This window comes from Primulina eburnea, chromosome 9 (assembly GCF_022965805.1).
Source record: "Primulina eburnea isolate SZY01 chromosome 9, ASM2296580v1, whole genome shotgun sequence".
NCBI classification, from domain to species: domain Eukaryota; kingdom Viridiplantae; phylum Streptophyta; class Magnoliopsida; order Lamiales; family Gesneriaceae; genus Primulina; species Primulina eburnea.
In genome coordinates this window covers 28,040,291-28,053,327 of record NC_133109.1, presented here as the reverse complement: position 1 = coordinate 28,053,327, position 13,037 = coordinate 28,040,291, and the positions used below count along the sequence as shown (strand labels likewise).

Sequence of the window (13,037 nt, the reverse complement as noted above, 5' to 3'; positions counted from 1 at the left end):
ACTAAATTTCTCATGTATGTACAAACTAAGGACAAAATTGACAATACACAATAGAAAAACTTTGACCTTGACTCGCACTTTTGACAAAAACATCCTCACTAAATTTCTCATGTATGTACAAACTAAGGACAAAGTTGACAATACACAATAGAAAAACTTTGACCTTGATTCACACTTTTATAATATGTATAGATATTGAATTTTAGTTATTGCATAAAATCTATCTAATAAATGACCTGACATGAAAAATATTTTGGAATATATTTTTTATTAATGTTGAGGTACAATAATTGTTTCTGGTGGATATAGCGATCGAACCATGTCGCTTGAGCTGTTGTGCGGTTTAAAATATTTAAGTTGCAATATTAACACAAACTATAAATTTGGTAAAACGACAAATGCTCTGTCCTACAATTAGTATCAGAGTCAATGTCATGGGTTCGATTTCATTTGATTGTAAAGAGTATAATTATTGGGAGATAAATTGTTGATATGCAATAATTGTCCCTGTTTGGTAGAGCGATCGAACCATGACGCTTGGGTTGCTGTGTGATTTAAAGATTAGAGTTGCATCATTACCACCTGCTATAACTTTTGGTAAAGTGACAAATACGCGGTTTTACAAATAAAATTTTAATAAATTCATAATTTCTACTCTATATCATGATATATTATTTTTAACTTTTCAGAATTCTAATTCAATTCATGATATAATAAAAAATTTCAAAATTGAAAAATTAACGAAAAATTTTATGATTTTATATTAAATAATATATTTTTTTAATTTTAATCATCACGTAAACATATCTTGTAAGTATTCACTTGGAGTTCAACTCCTTTTTATAAATATAAGGCATCTATATTATGTTTTTCTACTTTGCCCATTTTATAGTATTTTTGTTTACAAAAACATTTTCGCCTATTTTTAGGGTTCTTATGAAATATATGAAAAAATAACAAAATTAAGAAATCATAGTGTAAAACTGTGTATGAACCACAAAATTTGGTACACTGATACACGTTAGATCTAGTAACATAAATAGATGCTGATCATAGTGTATATGACAGATCGTGTGTTGGGCACCTTGAGGTGCTTCAAACACAATATTCTCCATGAACTGCAATAGCTCGTGTTCTAAGAATGTTTACACTGATGAATTAGATTGAGTTAGATTTTTAAATCAAGCGGAAAACACTCGAAATAACCATTCGTTAAGAAAGCTGATATATTTTAAGTCTTGTGCAACTGAATAACTGAAAATTACATGGGATCAATTCTGATTTATATCAGTTTAGTTCTGGACAGAACTGAACTGATATCAGCTGAACTAATCAAATCAGTTAAGAACAAAAACAAGTAGTTAAACAGAAATAACACAAGATATGTTTATGGATGTTCGAAAACTTCAACTGCTCCTACGTCACCCCTTCTACCACCTCGGGTAGGATCCACTAGAAGACTTTGATTTATACAACTATTTGTACAAACCCACCCAGCTTAAGACTTACCCACTGCCTAACTGAACTCCTAGTCTAGACTGAAGGCATCACCTTCCAGCCAACACTTATTTAACGTATGTGTGTCAAAGATTTCATACACAAGTTTAATGTCTTTGTGCAAGATTGTATTTGAGTGGTGGTGTATGTGTGTGTGTGAACTGAACACTGAATACAACTCAAAAGTGTTCTCACACGCTGATGGAAGGATGACTTCTAAACTAAGCTGATATAACTTTGAAGTGTTCCCTCGACTGGGCTAATTGCTTCTTGTAAGCTGATATGCAATATGCGTACCCTTTTTCTTTTCTCTCTTGTTTTGCCTTCAATTATTTCGAGTCTTCACTGGTCTTCTATTTATAGGCGCGAAGCTTGATCGTATAGTGAGACTCAATTATTGTATCCGTAGCATTTTGAATCCGTTCCTTTAAATCTGCCTTGTACTTTCTGGAACGCTTTGTCTTTAAGCTCTGATGCAACGTTCATTGTTGTCCTTTGACTGGACAATTGTTTTTTTACCTTTGCGCACAGCTGGATTCCAATAATGTTGACTGTCGTGTTCCGCAACTGATTGCTCCTAACTGAAGTTCTGAACTGGTCATTTGAACTGGTCTTCAGTTGGTGATGTGAAATCAGTTAGCTCGTCAGCTGAACTGATTTCACTGATTCAGTCGAACTGGTCAGCTGGGATCTTAATCAGTTGAAATCTTCATCAGCTGGCCGAGCTTCTGAAGATCTTTTGCTGAGCTACCTTTCAGCTGGTCAGTCAGTTGAGCTGATTTATGATTCATCAGTTGAACTGGTTCAGTTCATGCGATCAGTTGGTGCGTTCAGTTGGCGTATCCGATAGTCTTCAGTTTAGGCTCTTATCTGATTATTTCAGTTCCACCTTTCTGCACACTAAGGTAGATTATTAGAAACAAAATAACAAGTTTTGTTAACATCAAAATCAATCAAAGATTGTGAACATGAAATGTTCCAACATTATATAAATAAAAAAATTTTATGTATCAGTAAAAGTTGTGAAAACTTGTAGAACTCGTAAATTGGACTGCGTATAAGCCATGCATAATTTCTAGTAATTAAATTAAAATGATTTTTTTATTGCATGAGTATTTAAATTCTTTTCTTTAAATTTATTTATTTTACGCTGTAGTTTAATTGTTATCTTTTCAGCTAAATAAGTGAGTCCGGACCGGAGATGGAGTATGGAAATAAGTTAATAAAGACTTATTTAAGAAGTGGTATTTTAGCATGTTTGTTTCATTAATTTACGTTCAATTATTTTTATGCATTTTATGCATAATTCATGCATGGTAGAATTTATTTCATACATTTTAAAAGTTCGTGCATTAATATTTTTAAGTTGCATTTCATGTTCGAACGATGATCTGAGACCGGATAATTTTCAGGAAAACTATTTTAATTACACGATTTATTTTTATAAATTAATTCAAAGCATTTTTAAGTGTAATTTTCAAAAATGGGAAATTATGGGGTATTTTTACCCGCAGGACTTTATTTTTAACGGTACGCAAATTTTATCGAATCGGGGGACTTTTTAATGGTTCGGGTAATATTTTCAAAATCTTTTCAACACGAAATATTTTTCGGGTGCGTGTTTGGACTTAATGGGCCTACTCTTAAGTTTATTTGGGCTTAAACTCTTTCTAAACATTTAATTGGCAACTTAGGGCCCATAATCTACTAAACTACTATTTAATATTAACCTAAAGCACATTTAACCTAAACCTAAGCACCCTAAACAGCCGACACCCCATTCTGAATTCAGCGCCCTCGGTTTCAGAGAAGACACCAGCCGAAGGCTCGATCTTTGGCTTGTTTTGCAAAGAAAAATCCATCCGAGCTTCCTAGTATCGTCCTTGTTCTTCTATCATCATTAGGCACGCATTGTACCCTCGTTTTTGCATCTCATACGCTAATTAAGTGCTGTTGTGTGTTAAAACCGTGGCAAATCTTTCGATCCAACCAGTAGCGTGAAGGATATTCGATTTTTGTTCATGTATGCATTTTTTTCTGTATTGTCACTCACGTTCTTTGTACAGAGGTGCAAGGGGCTGCGTCTATGGGCTGTCTAGAGTCTGGGGGTGGTGTCACGATGGAGTCTAGGAAAGAAAACAGGTCGGCAATGCTGTAGGAAGAAAGATCGAGAGGGGTGTCTTGGTTTGGTTGTTTGGGGCTGTGCACGGGCTTGGGGTGGAACGAGCGGTGTGAGGGAGGGACCAAGGCTGGGACAAGACCCTGATGGGTCTGAGTCACTGTTCTGGAAGGGCCAACCACCGCTGGGACCATCAAGGAGCCGACGACACGCTTTGAGATTGGGACTCGGCGGTAGTGTACGCGTGAGTCTTCCTTCGCGTTGGAGATCGTTTAGGCTGCATGGGGTCTATGGGGTGGTTAAGGTGTGTTCTTCAGGGTCTGTTCTAGGATCACGGAGGGCTGGTTCAGGGAAGGTACGTCGAGGATAGGCTGATGGAGTGAATTATGGGAAGTTGAGGTGGTGAGATATGATAGGACCGAGAAGGTTAGTATGTTCTGGAATTTTTACCGTGGATTTGGGAGCCTAATGACATTGATTTAGGACCTATTAAGTGTTTTTATGATATGGTAAAAGTTGTAGAAGATTTGGGTAAATTTTGGATCGATTCGGATTAAAACCGGAACCCCGAACCGAGTTTTAAAATGAATTAGATAAGCGGTGAATTGAGCTCGAGTTTACGTCTAGGAATACTTTTAAAAATGTTTTTGGGACATTTTAAGTAGTTCGGTAAGCTTCGGGTCAATTTTAGAGGTCCAGGGTTGAAACGATAATTTTTGGGTTTCCAAGGGCAAAATTGTCATTTTGCACCCGGGGTTAGATTTTTGTCATGGCAGCGCCCTGAGCACAAATCATAATATTTTTAAATGTTCATGCATCACGTTTACGATTTTTACGCTATTATAATAATTATGGTGCATGCTTAATTTAAAGGAATTAAGTGAGAAAGTGAAGAGCACTCCGTCTCCGCCGCACCGCGTCGTATTTCGTTTGTTTTCTGTCAAAACAAACTAAGGCATGTTTATATCTTCTTTCACTCTTCAATCAAGTCATATAGGTATTTTTAAATATCGCAAGTACATGATTTTAATACAAGATATTTCAGTATGTCATTTAATTATATTACGTGCATAAAATAGAAAATACTTATTTTTGAGATTTATGCGATATTGTTTGTGGCCATTTCACTATCATGGGAACATTATTTCACCTGGTCGTCAGTTATCTGTCATGGGAGCATTATTTCACCTGGTCGTCAGTTATCGGTCATGGGAGCATTATTATATCCGGTTGCCAGTTACGGTCAGTTCAGTTCAGTGTAGGGGCCACTTGCGTAGACCATAATCTCAACAGAAAATTATAACAAGTTATTTCAGTAAAGGGCTCCAAGGAGCAAACATTTTTACGATGATCTTTCAGTTCAGTTATGCACGTACTATAATTACCATTGAAATGATATTTTACGTTACACCTCATTGCAGGATATTTTCACTTGCATGCGATTTTATTATTTATTTACTTGTTATTTACGGTTTATGCATGCTGGGTCTTTAGACTCACTAGACTTGATTGTTGTAGGTACTAATGAGGTCGGGGCCGAGGGCGGGGACTAGTGAGCTAGCTCGGGTCGGCAGTAGTGGCACCCGAGGACCTTACTTCAGCATTTATTATTTTTAATTCAAACCCAGTTTTTATCTTGCTGAATTATTTTTAAGTCATTATTTTGCAAACATTAGATTTCTTTCGCTGCTATTTTGAATATCAAACATTTTTTATCAGTTTAACTTTTGATTGAGACATTTTAATTATTTAAATTTTTTTTTTTTAAATTTTCCGCAAATTTTCAAGCACAAATTATCGGGCCTTTACAGTTGGTATCAGAGCCTATGTTCCTGTAAAGGGTTACACTACTACTGACCACGAGAAGCTCACGAAGCCACGTCTTCGGTCTGTAAGTTTTACATTTCAGCATTTTATTTAAAAGCATGAATTATTTTGACAGCATGTTTCCATGAAATAGTTTACGATCAGATTTTCAGCATTTCAGTATTTATTTAAAATAAATTATGGAATTATGCATGTTAGTTACGTATGGGTTGTGTTTGGAACAGTATGCCCCCTAGACGCCAGATTGGACGCCCGAGAGGCGGTGGTGTGCACCGTCATGAGGACAGGGATGATCAGAGACAAGAGAGGCATGCACCTCCTCCTCCTCCTCCTCCACCTCCGCCTCTACCTGGCATGAATGCCCAGATGCTATCTGGGATGACGCAGTTCTTCGCACAGTTTGCGGGAACAATGCCGCATCCGCAGCCAGACCGACAGGGCCCGAGGCTGTTTATGAGAGGTTTATTGTAATGCCCGAATTTTTTTTTTTTTTTTAAAAAAGTTACTGTTCATGGTTACTATTCACAGGTACTGTTCATCCAGGTCACTATTCAAGCGCTACGGTGCTAGAAAGTAGCGCCTAGGCGCTAGATATGCGAAAGCTTGGCGTTGAGGCGCTAAAATAGTGGCGCTGCGGCGCTACAGACGCGAAAAATCAATATTTGTGTCAACTTTCACCTCCTCCAATCATTTTTCTCCTCCTCAAATGAACCCTCATCCATTTCTCTACATTTTCAAATCTTCTTTCTAATATTAAGGGAGATTTGCTCAAGAAAATTATAAAATGAAGTTAGATTTGTGATCCTCTCGTCACGGGCTTCACGAGGATGTAAGTATCTTCCATTTTTATTCAAGTTTGGAAATGGGTTGAAGTTTAGAATTGATATTTGAGTTGATTTTTTGAGATATTAAGATGTTGAAGATGTTGTATTTGAGTTGGTTTGAAATTAAAATGAATATGAGCACGATTTCTTGTTTTTGTGCAAGATATGGTTTGTGCCTACTGTATTTTGGATATATGGGACGGTTCTAGTTGGATTTTGATGTTATGGTCTTCGTCGAACTTGTAGAGCATCGGTTAGCTTCGATTTGGTACAAGAATCACTCAATTCCATGAAGAATTGAAAGAGATATGCTATATTTACTAAACCTGGTCTAGAATCCCGAGTTTGTGTCCATGTCGTCTGTTTATTCGAATTCTGGTATTAATCGGTTGGGACTCTGAATTTGGTGTTCATATGAAAGTTATAGAACATTGTATTGTCTTCGAAATGATATAAGATGGGCTTGATTCCATTGAGTATTGAGGGAGTTATGCTCAAAATACTAAAGTGTGCCAGAAATGTGTTGGTGCAGAATTTCGAAAATTATGTTCTATATTTCAGATTATGAACGAATGAGTAAATGACTTTATTTGACTAAAGTTCTGAAGAAAAATTGTTGGGATTTGAGTTTTCTTGCATATCCAATTTGCGGATCTTGATTTGAAGCCGTATTGAATTAATTATGAATTCTGTACGAAAAGTGCTATGTGTTGATAAGTAATCCGAGATCTTGATTATGTATTGAAGATTCGGTTGAAGTATTGACTTGGGTTGGCTCAAGATTATTTACTCTAAGTTGGTGGATAGCGAATCGAGTAGACTGCGAGGGTTCAAGACTTCTCAACAATATCTTTTGATCTTCTTTTGGTAATATTTGAAAGGTATGTTACGGTCGGTAACATACGAGGTAAAAGTATCATTTTATTTAAATTGAAACTCTATGGCTAGATGAACTATTGTGATTTGATGATGATTTTTGTATTGAGATGAGTTGATTATGATATCGAGATGATGATATTTATTTGCATCATGACATTGCATATTGAGCCACTTGTTGATTCAGATTTGATATGGCGGAGGTCGCCTTGATTTATTGATTTTTTGGACATATAGGGCTATAGTTGAGTTGGCATAGTGTATGCGGAGGGCGCTGCTATGGCCTGAACACTCTCTATAGGCGCACCATAGTCCTGGGATTGTAGAACACAGCAATCCACCCCGAGCGGATGAGTCGGTGGATGTTGCTGGGTGATTCTATTCCCTTGGGTACCCTATGACCAGATGATTCACTTGATCTTGAGATTTATTGATAGCCACAACTTCTGATCATGCATTGCATTATATTGCATCTTTATGAGTTTATATGAACTATTTGAAATTTTAATTCTCATATGTTATTGATTGTATCATACTGGGTTTATACTCACCGGCATGTCGGCTACCTCTTGTTTTCATGTGCTTGACGGTAGATGAGGCGAGGCTTGGGATGACAGAGTCCAGTTCCAGGCGAGGAGATACGAGTTAGAGTGGGATTCTCGGGTCTTAGGAGTTATGTGATGATGTTTGGATTTCTTTGGTTTACTATTTTATTTTGGCATGTTGAAAAAATTGTATTTCAAACATGTGAGACTTTTAAATTATTTTGACGATGTTTATGTGGATTTGTGAACAACAAATTATGTATTTTATTAAATCGTTTGGTTTGATACATTAAAAATTATTAGTATTAGATATCGGACCCGGGGCCCCACATTAGGTGGTATCAGAGCGTATGATATTTGGGAACAGGGTAGATCGAGTCAGTTCGAATTGCTTGATCATGTGATATATTTGCTAGCATTTTCATTGTGCTATGATGTGAGATACATGATTTAAATTGAGATATTATATTATTGAGCTTTATTCGAGATTTTTGAGATTGTTGAGTTTCGAGAGCCATAGATGATTGGTACAAGATCGAGATGATTATGATATTGTGATTTTATATTTGTTTGATCTATTGTATATCAGACATGGCTACTCGTGGTAGAGGTCGTGGTAGACATAGACAGAACGTACCAGTGGCCCAAGATCAGGGCAGTGCTACTCATACTCAGATGGATATAACTCCGACTCCGATGGAGATACTGTTAGCTAGATTTCAATCTTTGCACCCACCGATGTTGAAGGGTACCGAGAATGCGTTAGAGTGTGAGAACTGGTTGGAGAATATAGATCAATTATTTGAATCTCTTGAGTATCCAGATGATCGTAGAATCAAATTAGTTGTTCATCAGTTATTAGATGTTGCTAAGAGTTGGTGGATCATGACAAAGAAAGCTTTAGAGGGTCGAGGTACGATTGTTACCTGGGATATTTTTAAATCTGAATTTTATCAGCGTTTCTTTCCTACCTCTTACAGGAAAGATAGGGGAGCCGAGTTTGCAAATTTAAAGCAGGGAAATCTGAATATTGAGGACTATGTTGCTAAGTTCTCGAATTTACTGTGATTTGCTCCTCATGTAGCATCCGATGAAGAAGCTAAGGCAGATCACTTCATAAATGGTCTTAACCCAGATATATTTACCTTGGTTAATGCTGGAAGGCCTAACACTTTTGCTGAGGCTCTTGATCGAGCCAAGGGAGCTGAAACCGGGATCATTAGATAGAGAGGTTCTCAGTATTCGCAACGACCCCAACAGCCACAGTTTCGACATCAGTTCAGACAGGGTAATACTGGCAGTAACAGTGGTAACATAAGAGAGCAGTTTCGGGCTAGAGGCAAGCAATTTAAGAGGCATGGCAGTAATTTTTCGAGTTCTAGTGGATCGAGACAGTCTGGTTCAGTTCAGAGCACTGGTTATTCAAGTCCAACTTGTGGTCAGTGTGGTGGTAGACATTATACTGATCAGTGTAGAGGAGTCTCGGGAGCTTGCCACTTGTGTAACCAGGTGAGACACTATGCTCGAGTTTGTCCTAACCGTGGCAGTGATACATCTCAGAGTGGGGGATCATCGAGACAGACATCTCAACAAAACCGTCAGACCTCTACGGTTCATTCCTATCTGCAGTCAAACCGATCAGATCAGAACAAACAGAGTGGTAGCCACAGAGTAGGACAACCACCTAGACAACAGGCTCGAGTTTTTGCACTCACTGAGGATGAGGCACATAATGCTCCAAAAAATGTCATTGCACGTAATTGTTTTCTCTCAAGTTATCCTGCTTATGTTTTGATGGATACTGGTGCATCACATACTTTCATAGCTGAGCACTTTGTCATATTGCATTCGTTGAATTCTATGCCATTATCATCTACATTATCTATTTCTACCCCACTGGGCAAAGTGATGAGGTCAGCTGAAATGATAAGTGGTTGTGAATTTTGTTTGAGGAAAATGTCATTGAGATTGATTGCATTGTGTTGGAGATGTCTGATTTTGACTGCATAGTTGGTATTGACATGTTGACAAGATACAGGGCTACTGTAAATTGTTTTCAGAAGATTGTTAAGTTTAAGCCTGATATGACAGATCATTGGACATTCTATGGTAATGGTTCTCGAGATAAGATTCCTTTGATATCTGTTTTGTCCATGACTCGTTTGTTGCAGAAAGGAGCATAATGTTTCTTGGTTTATGCAATTGATATTTCAAGGTCAGTACCTAAATTGGCAAATATTCCAATTGTTAGTGAATTTTCAGATGTATTTCCAGATGAGATTCCAGGATTTCCTCCAGTACGAGAGATTGAGTTCAACATTGAGTTGATGCTAGGTACACAGCCTATTTCTAGAGCTCCTTATAGGATGGCGCCAATTGAACTGAAGGAACTAAAGGAACAACTTGATGATCTATTGGCTAAAGGATATATAAGACCAAGTGTTTCACCTTGGGGTGCTCCGGTTTTATTCGTGAAGAAGAAAGATGGGTCTATGAGGCTTTGTGTCGATTATAGACATTTGAATAAAGCCACAGTAAAGAATAAGTATCCTTTGCCAAGGATTGATGATCTCTTTGACCAGTTGCAAGGTTCTTCAGTATATTCTAAGATTGATTTAAGATCCGGATATCATCAGTTAAGAGTTAGAGAGGCAGATGTGCCTAAGACTGCTTTTCGTACCAGGTATGGGCATTTTGAATTTTTGGTTATGCCTTTTGGGTTGACCAATGCACCTGCGGTATTTATGGATTTGATGAACCGTGTGTTTCAACGGTATATAGATCAATTTGTTGTGATCTTCATTGATGATATTCTTATTGATTCAAAATCTGAAATTGAGCATGCCGAGCACTTGAGAGCTGTTTTGCAAATTTTGAGAACTGAAAAGTTGTATGCTAAATTATCCAAATGCGAGTTTTGGTTGGATAGAGTGGTTTTTCTTGGACATGTGATTTCAAGTGCTGGTATATCAGTTGATCCGAGTAAAGTTGAGGCAGTCATCAATTGGGCTAGACCGACATCAGTTCCTGAGGTACGTAGTTTTATGGGTTTGGCAGGATATTATCGCAGATTTATTGAAGGATTCTCACAGATTGCGAGGCCAATTACCCAGCTGACACAAAAGAATGCACCATTTATTTGGTCGCAAGCATGTGAGGCTAGTTTTGTTGAACTTAAGAAGAGATTGACTAGTGCTCCAGTTCTGACTATCCCATCAGGTGTAGGAGGATTTATAGTGCACACTGATGCTTCACATCAAGGATTGGGTTCTGTATTAATGTAGCATGGTCGTGTGGTGTGGTTGCATATGCTTCACGACAGTTGAAGCCACATGAGTCTAGATACCCAGTGCATGACTTGGAATTAGCAGCAGTGGTTTTTGCCTTAAAGATTTGGCGTCACTACTTGTATGGTGAGAAATTTGAGATATTCACTGATCATAAGAGTTTGAAATATCTCTTTTCACAAGCGGAGCTGAACATGAGACAGAGGCGTTGGTTAGATTTGTTGAAAGACTATGATTGCGAGATAAAATATTATCTAGGCAAGTCTAATGCAGCAGCCGATGCTTTGAGCAGAAAAGTATGCAATATGTCCTTGATCACTAGCAGTGTATCTGATCTAGTAGAAGAATGTTGTCTTTCTGGTTTGGATTTTGTGGTAGATACTCAACCTATAAGAGTATTTATGATTCAGGCAGAGCCCGAGTTGTTTGTAAAAATTAAAGAGGCCCAAAGATTAGATCAAAGTATTCAGAAATCAGTTGAACTAGTCAGATCAGGACATCGATCAGAATTTCAAGTCAATAATGAGGGTATTTTGTTTGTGAATGATCGTATTGTAGTTCCTAATATTTCAGAGTTGAGGATACAGATTTTGCGTGATGCTCATTGCAGTAAATTCAGTGTACACCCTGGAAGTAAAAAGATATACAATGATTTGAAGAAACAATTTTGGTGGAAAAGAATGAAATCTGACATAGCAGAATTTGTATCTCGTTGTTTGAATTGTCAACAAGTGAAAGCAGAAAGGAAGCGACCAGGAGGTCTTTTGCATAGCCTTAAGGTTTCAGAATGGAAGTGGGACCATATTACCATGGACTTTGTCACGAAATTGCCGAGATCGTCGAGAGGTTGCGATGAAATTTGGGTTATCGTTGACAGATTAACTAAGTCTTCGTGTTTCATTCCTTATCAGATGACATATAGGCACGATCAGATGGCCAGATTGTACATCGGAGAAGTTTTGAGATTGCATGGTGTACCTAAGTCCATTGTATCAGATCGTGATCCCAGATTTTCTTCTCATTTTTGGCAGAGTTTAAAAGAAGCCCTTGGCACTCGTTTGCATTTGAGTACAGCATATCGTCCTCAGACAGACGGACAGTCAGAACGTACTATTCAGACATTAGAGGATATGTTGAGAGATGTAGTGATGGATTTTGGTATTGGTTGGCAGGATTCGTTATCACTTGTCGAGTTTTCTTATAACAACAGTTATCAAGTGAGCATTGGAATGTCACCATTTGAAGCACTATATGGCAGGAAGTGTCAATCTCCTCTGTATTGGGACGATTTATCTGAAGCACCAATTGTAGGACCTGATATGATAAGAGATATGACAAAGAAGGTAAAATTGATTCAGAGTCGTATGCGAGCTGCTCAGGATAGGCAGGCTAAATATGCGAACATAAGGAGACGGCCATTGATTTTTGAGAAAGGTGACAGAGTTTTTCTGAAAATATCTCCTTTCCGTGGTACAGTTAGATTTGGAAAGAAGGGTAAATTATCACCAAGATTAATAGGCCCGTATGAGATTTTGGAACGTGTTGGTGACTTGGCTTATAGATTAGTTCTTCCTCCTGCATTATCAGGTGTTCATGATGTTTTTCATGTGTCTATGTTGAGAAAATATTATCCAGATCCTTCTCATGTACTTCCACCCGATGAGGTTGAGTTAGATCAGACTTTGAGCTACATTGAGAGACCGATTCAAATTCTAGACAGAAAAGATAAGCAACTCAGAAATAAATTGATACCGTTTATTAAAGTACAGTGGAATAGACATGGTGTCGAGGAGGCAACTTGGGAATTAGAAGATAATATGAGACAAAAATATCCAGAGTTATTCAAATGAAGTATGCTTCTATTATCGGTTTTATTTTTAGTATTGATCATTACATGTTAGAATTGAAATTGATGATTTGATTTCGAGGACGAAATCTATTTTTAGAGGGGAGGAATTGTAATTCCCAATTTTTTTTTAAAAAAAAAGTTACTGTTCACGGTTACTATTCACGAGTACTGTTCATCCGGGTCACTATTCAAGCGCTGCGGCGCTAGAAAGTA

At 37.6% G+C, this 13,037-nt stretch overlaps 1 protein-coding gene across 1 annotated transcript; it reads left to right on the top strand.

Moving 5' to 3' along the window:
- Nucleotides 1–12,306: 12,306 nt before the first annotated feature.
- LOC140840854 (uncharacterized) lies at nucleotides 12,307–12,825 on the top strand. The gene has a single exon (XM_073208016.1). The coding sequence runs from the start codon at nucleotides 12,307–12,309 to the stop codon at nucleotides 12,823–12,825; it is 519 nt and encodes a 172-aa protein (XP_073064117.1).
- The last annotated feature ends 212 nt before the right edge of the window (nucleotides 12,826–13,037 follow it).

Bases quoted from the DNA above. Each gene is read 5' to 3' on its own strand.
- LOC140840854 (XM_073208016.1), top strand. From the start codon at position 12,307: ATGACAAAGAAGGTAAAATTGATTCAGAGTCGTATGCGAGCTGCTCAG.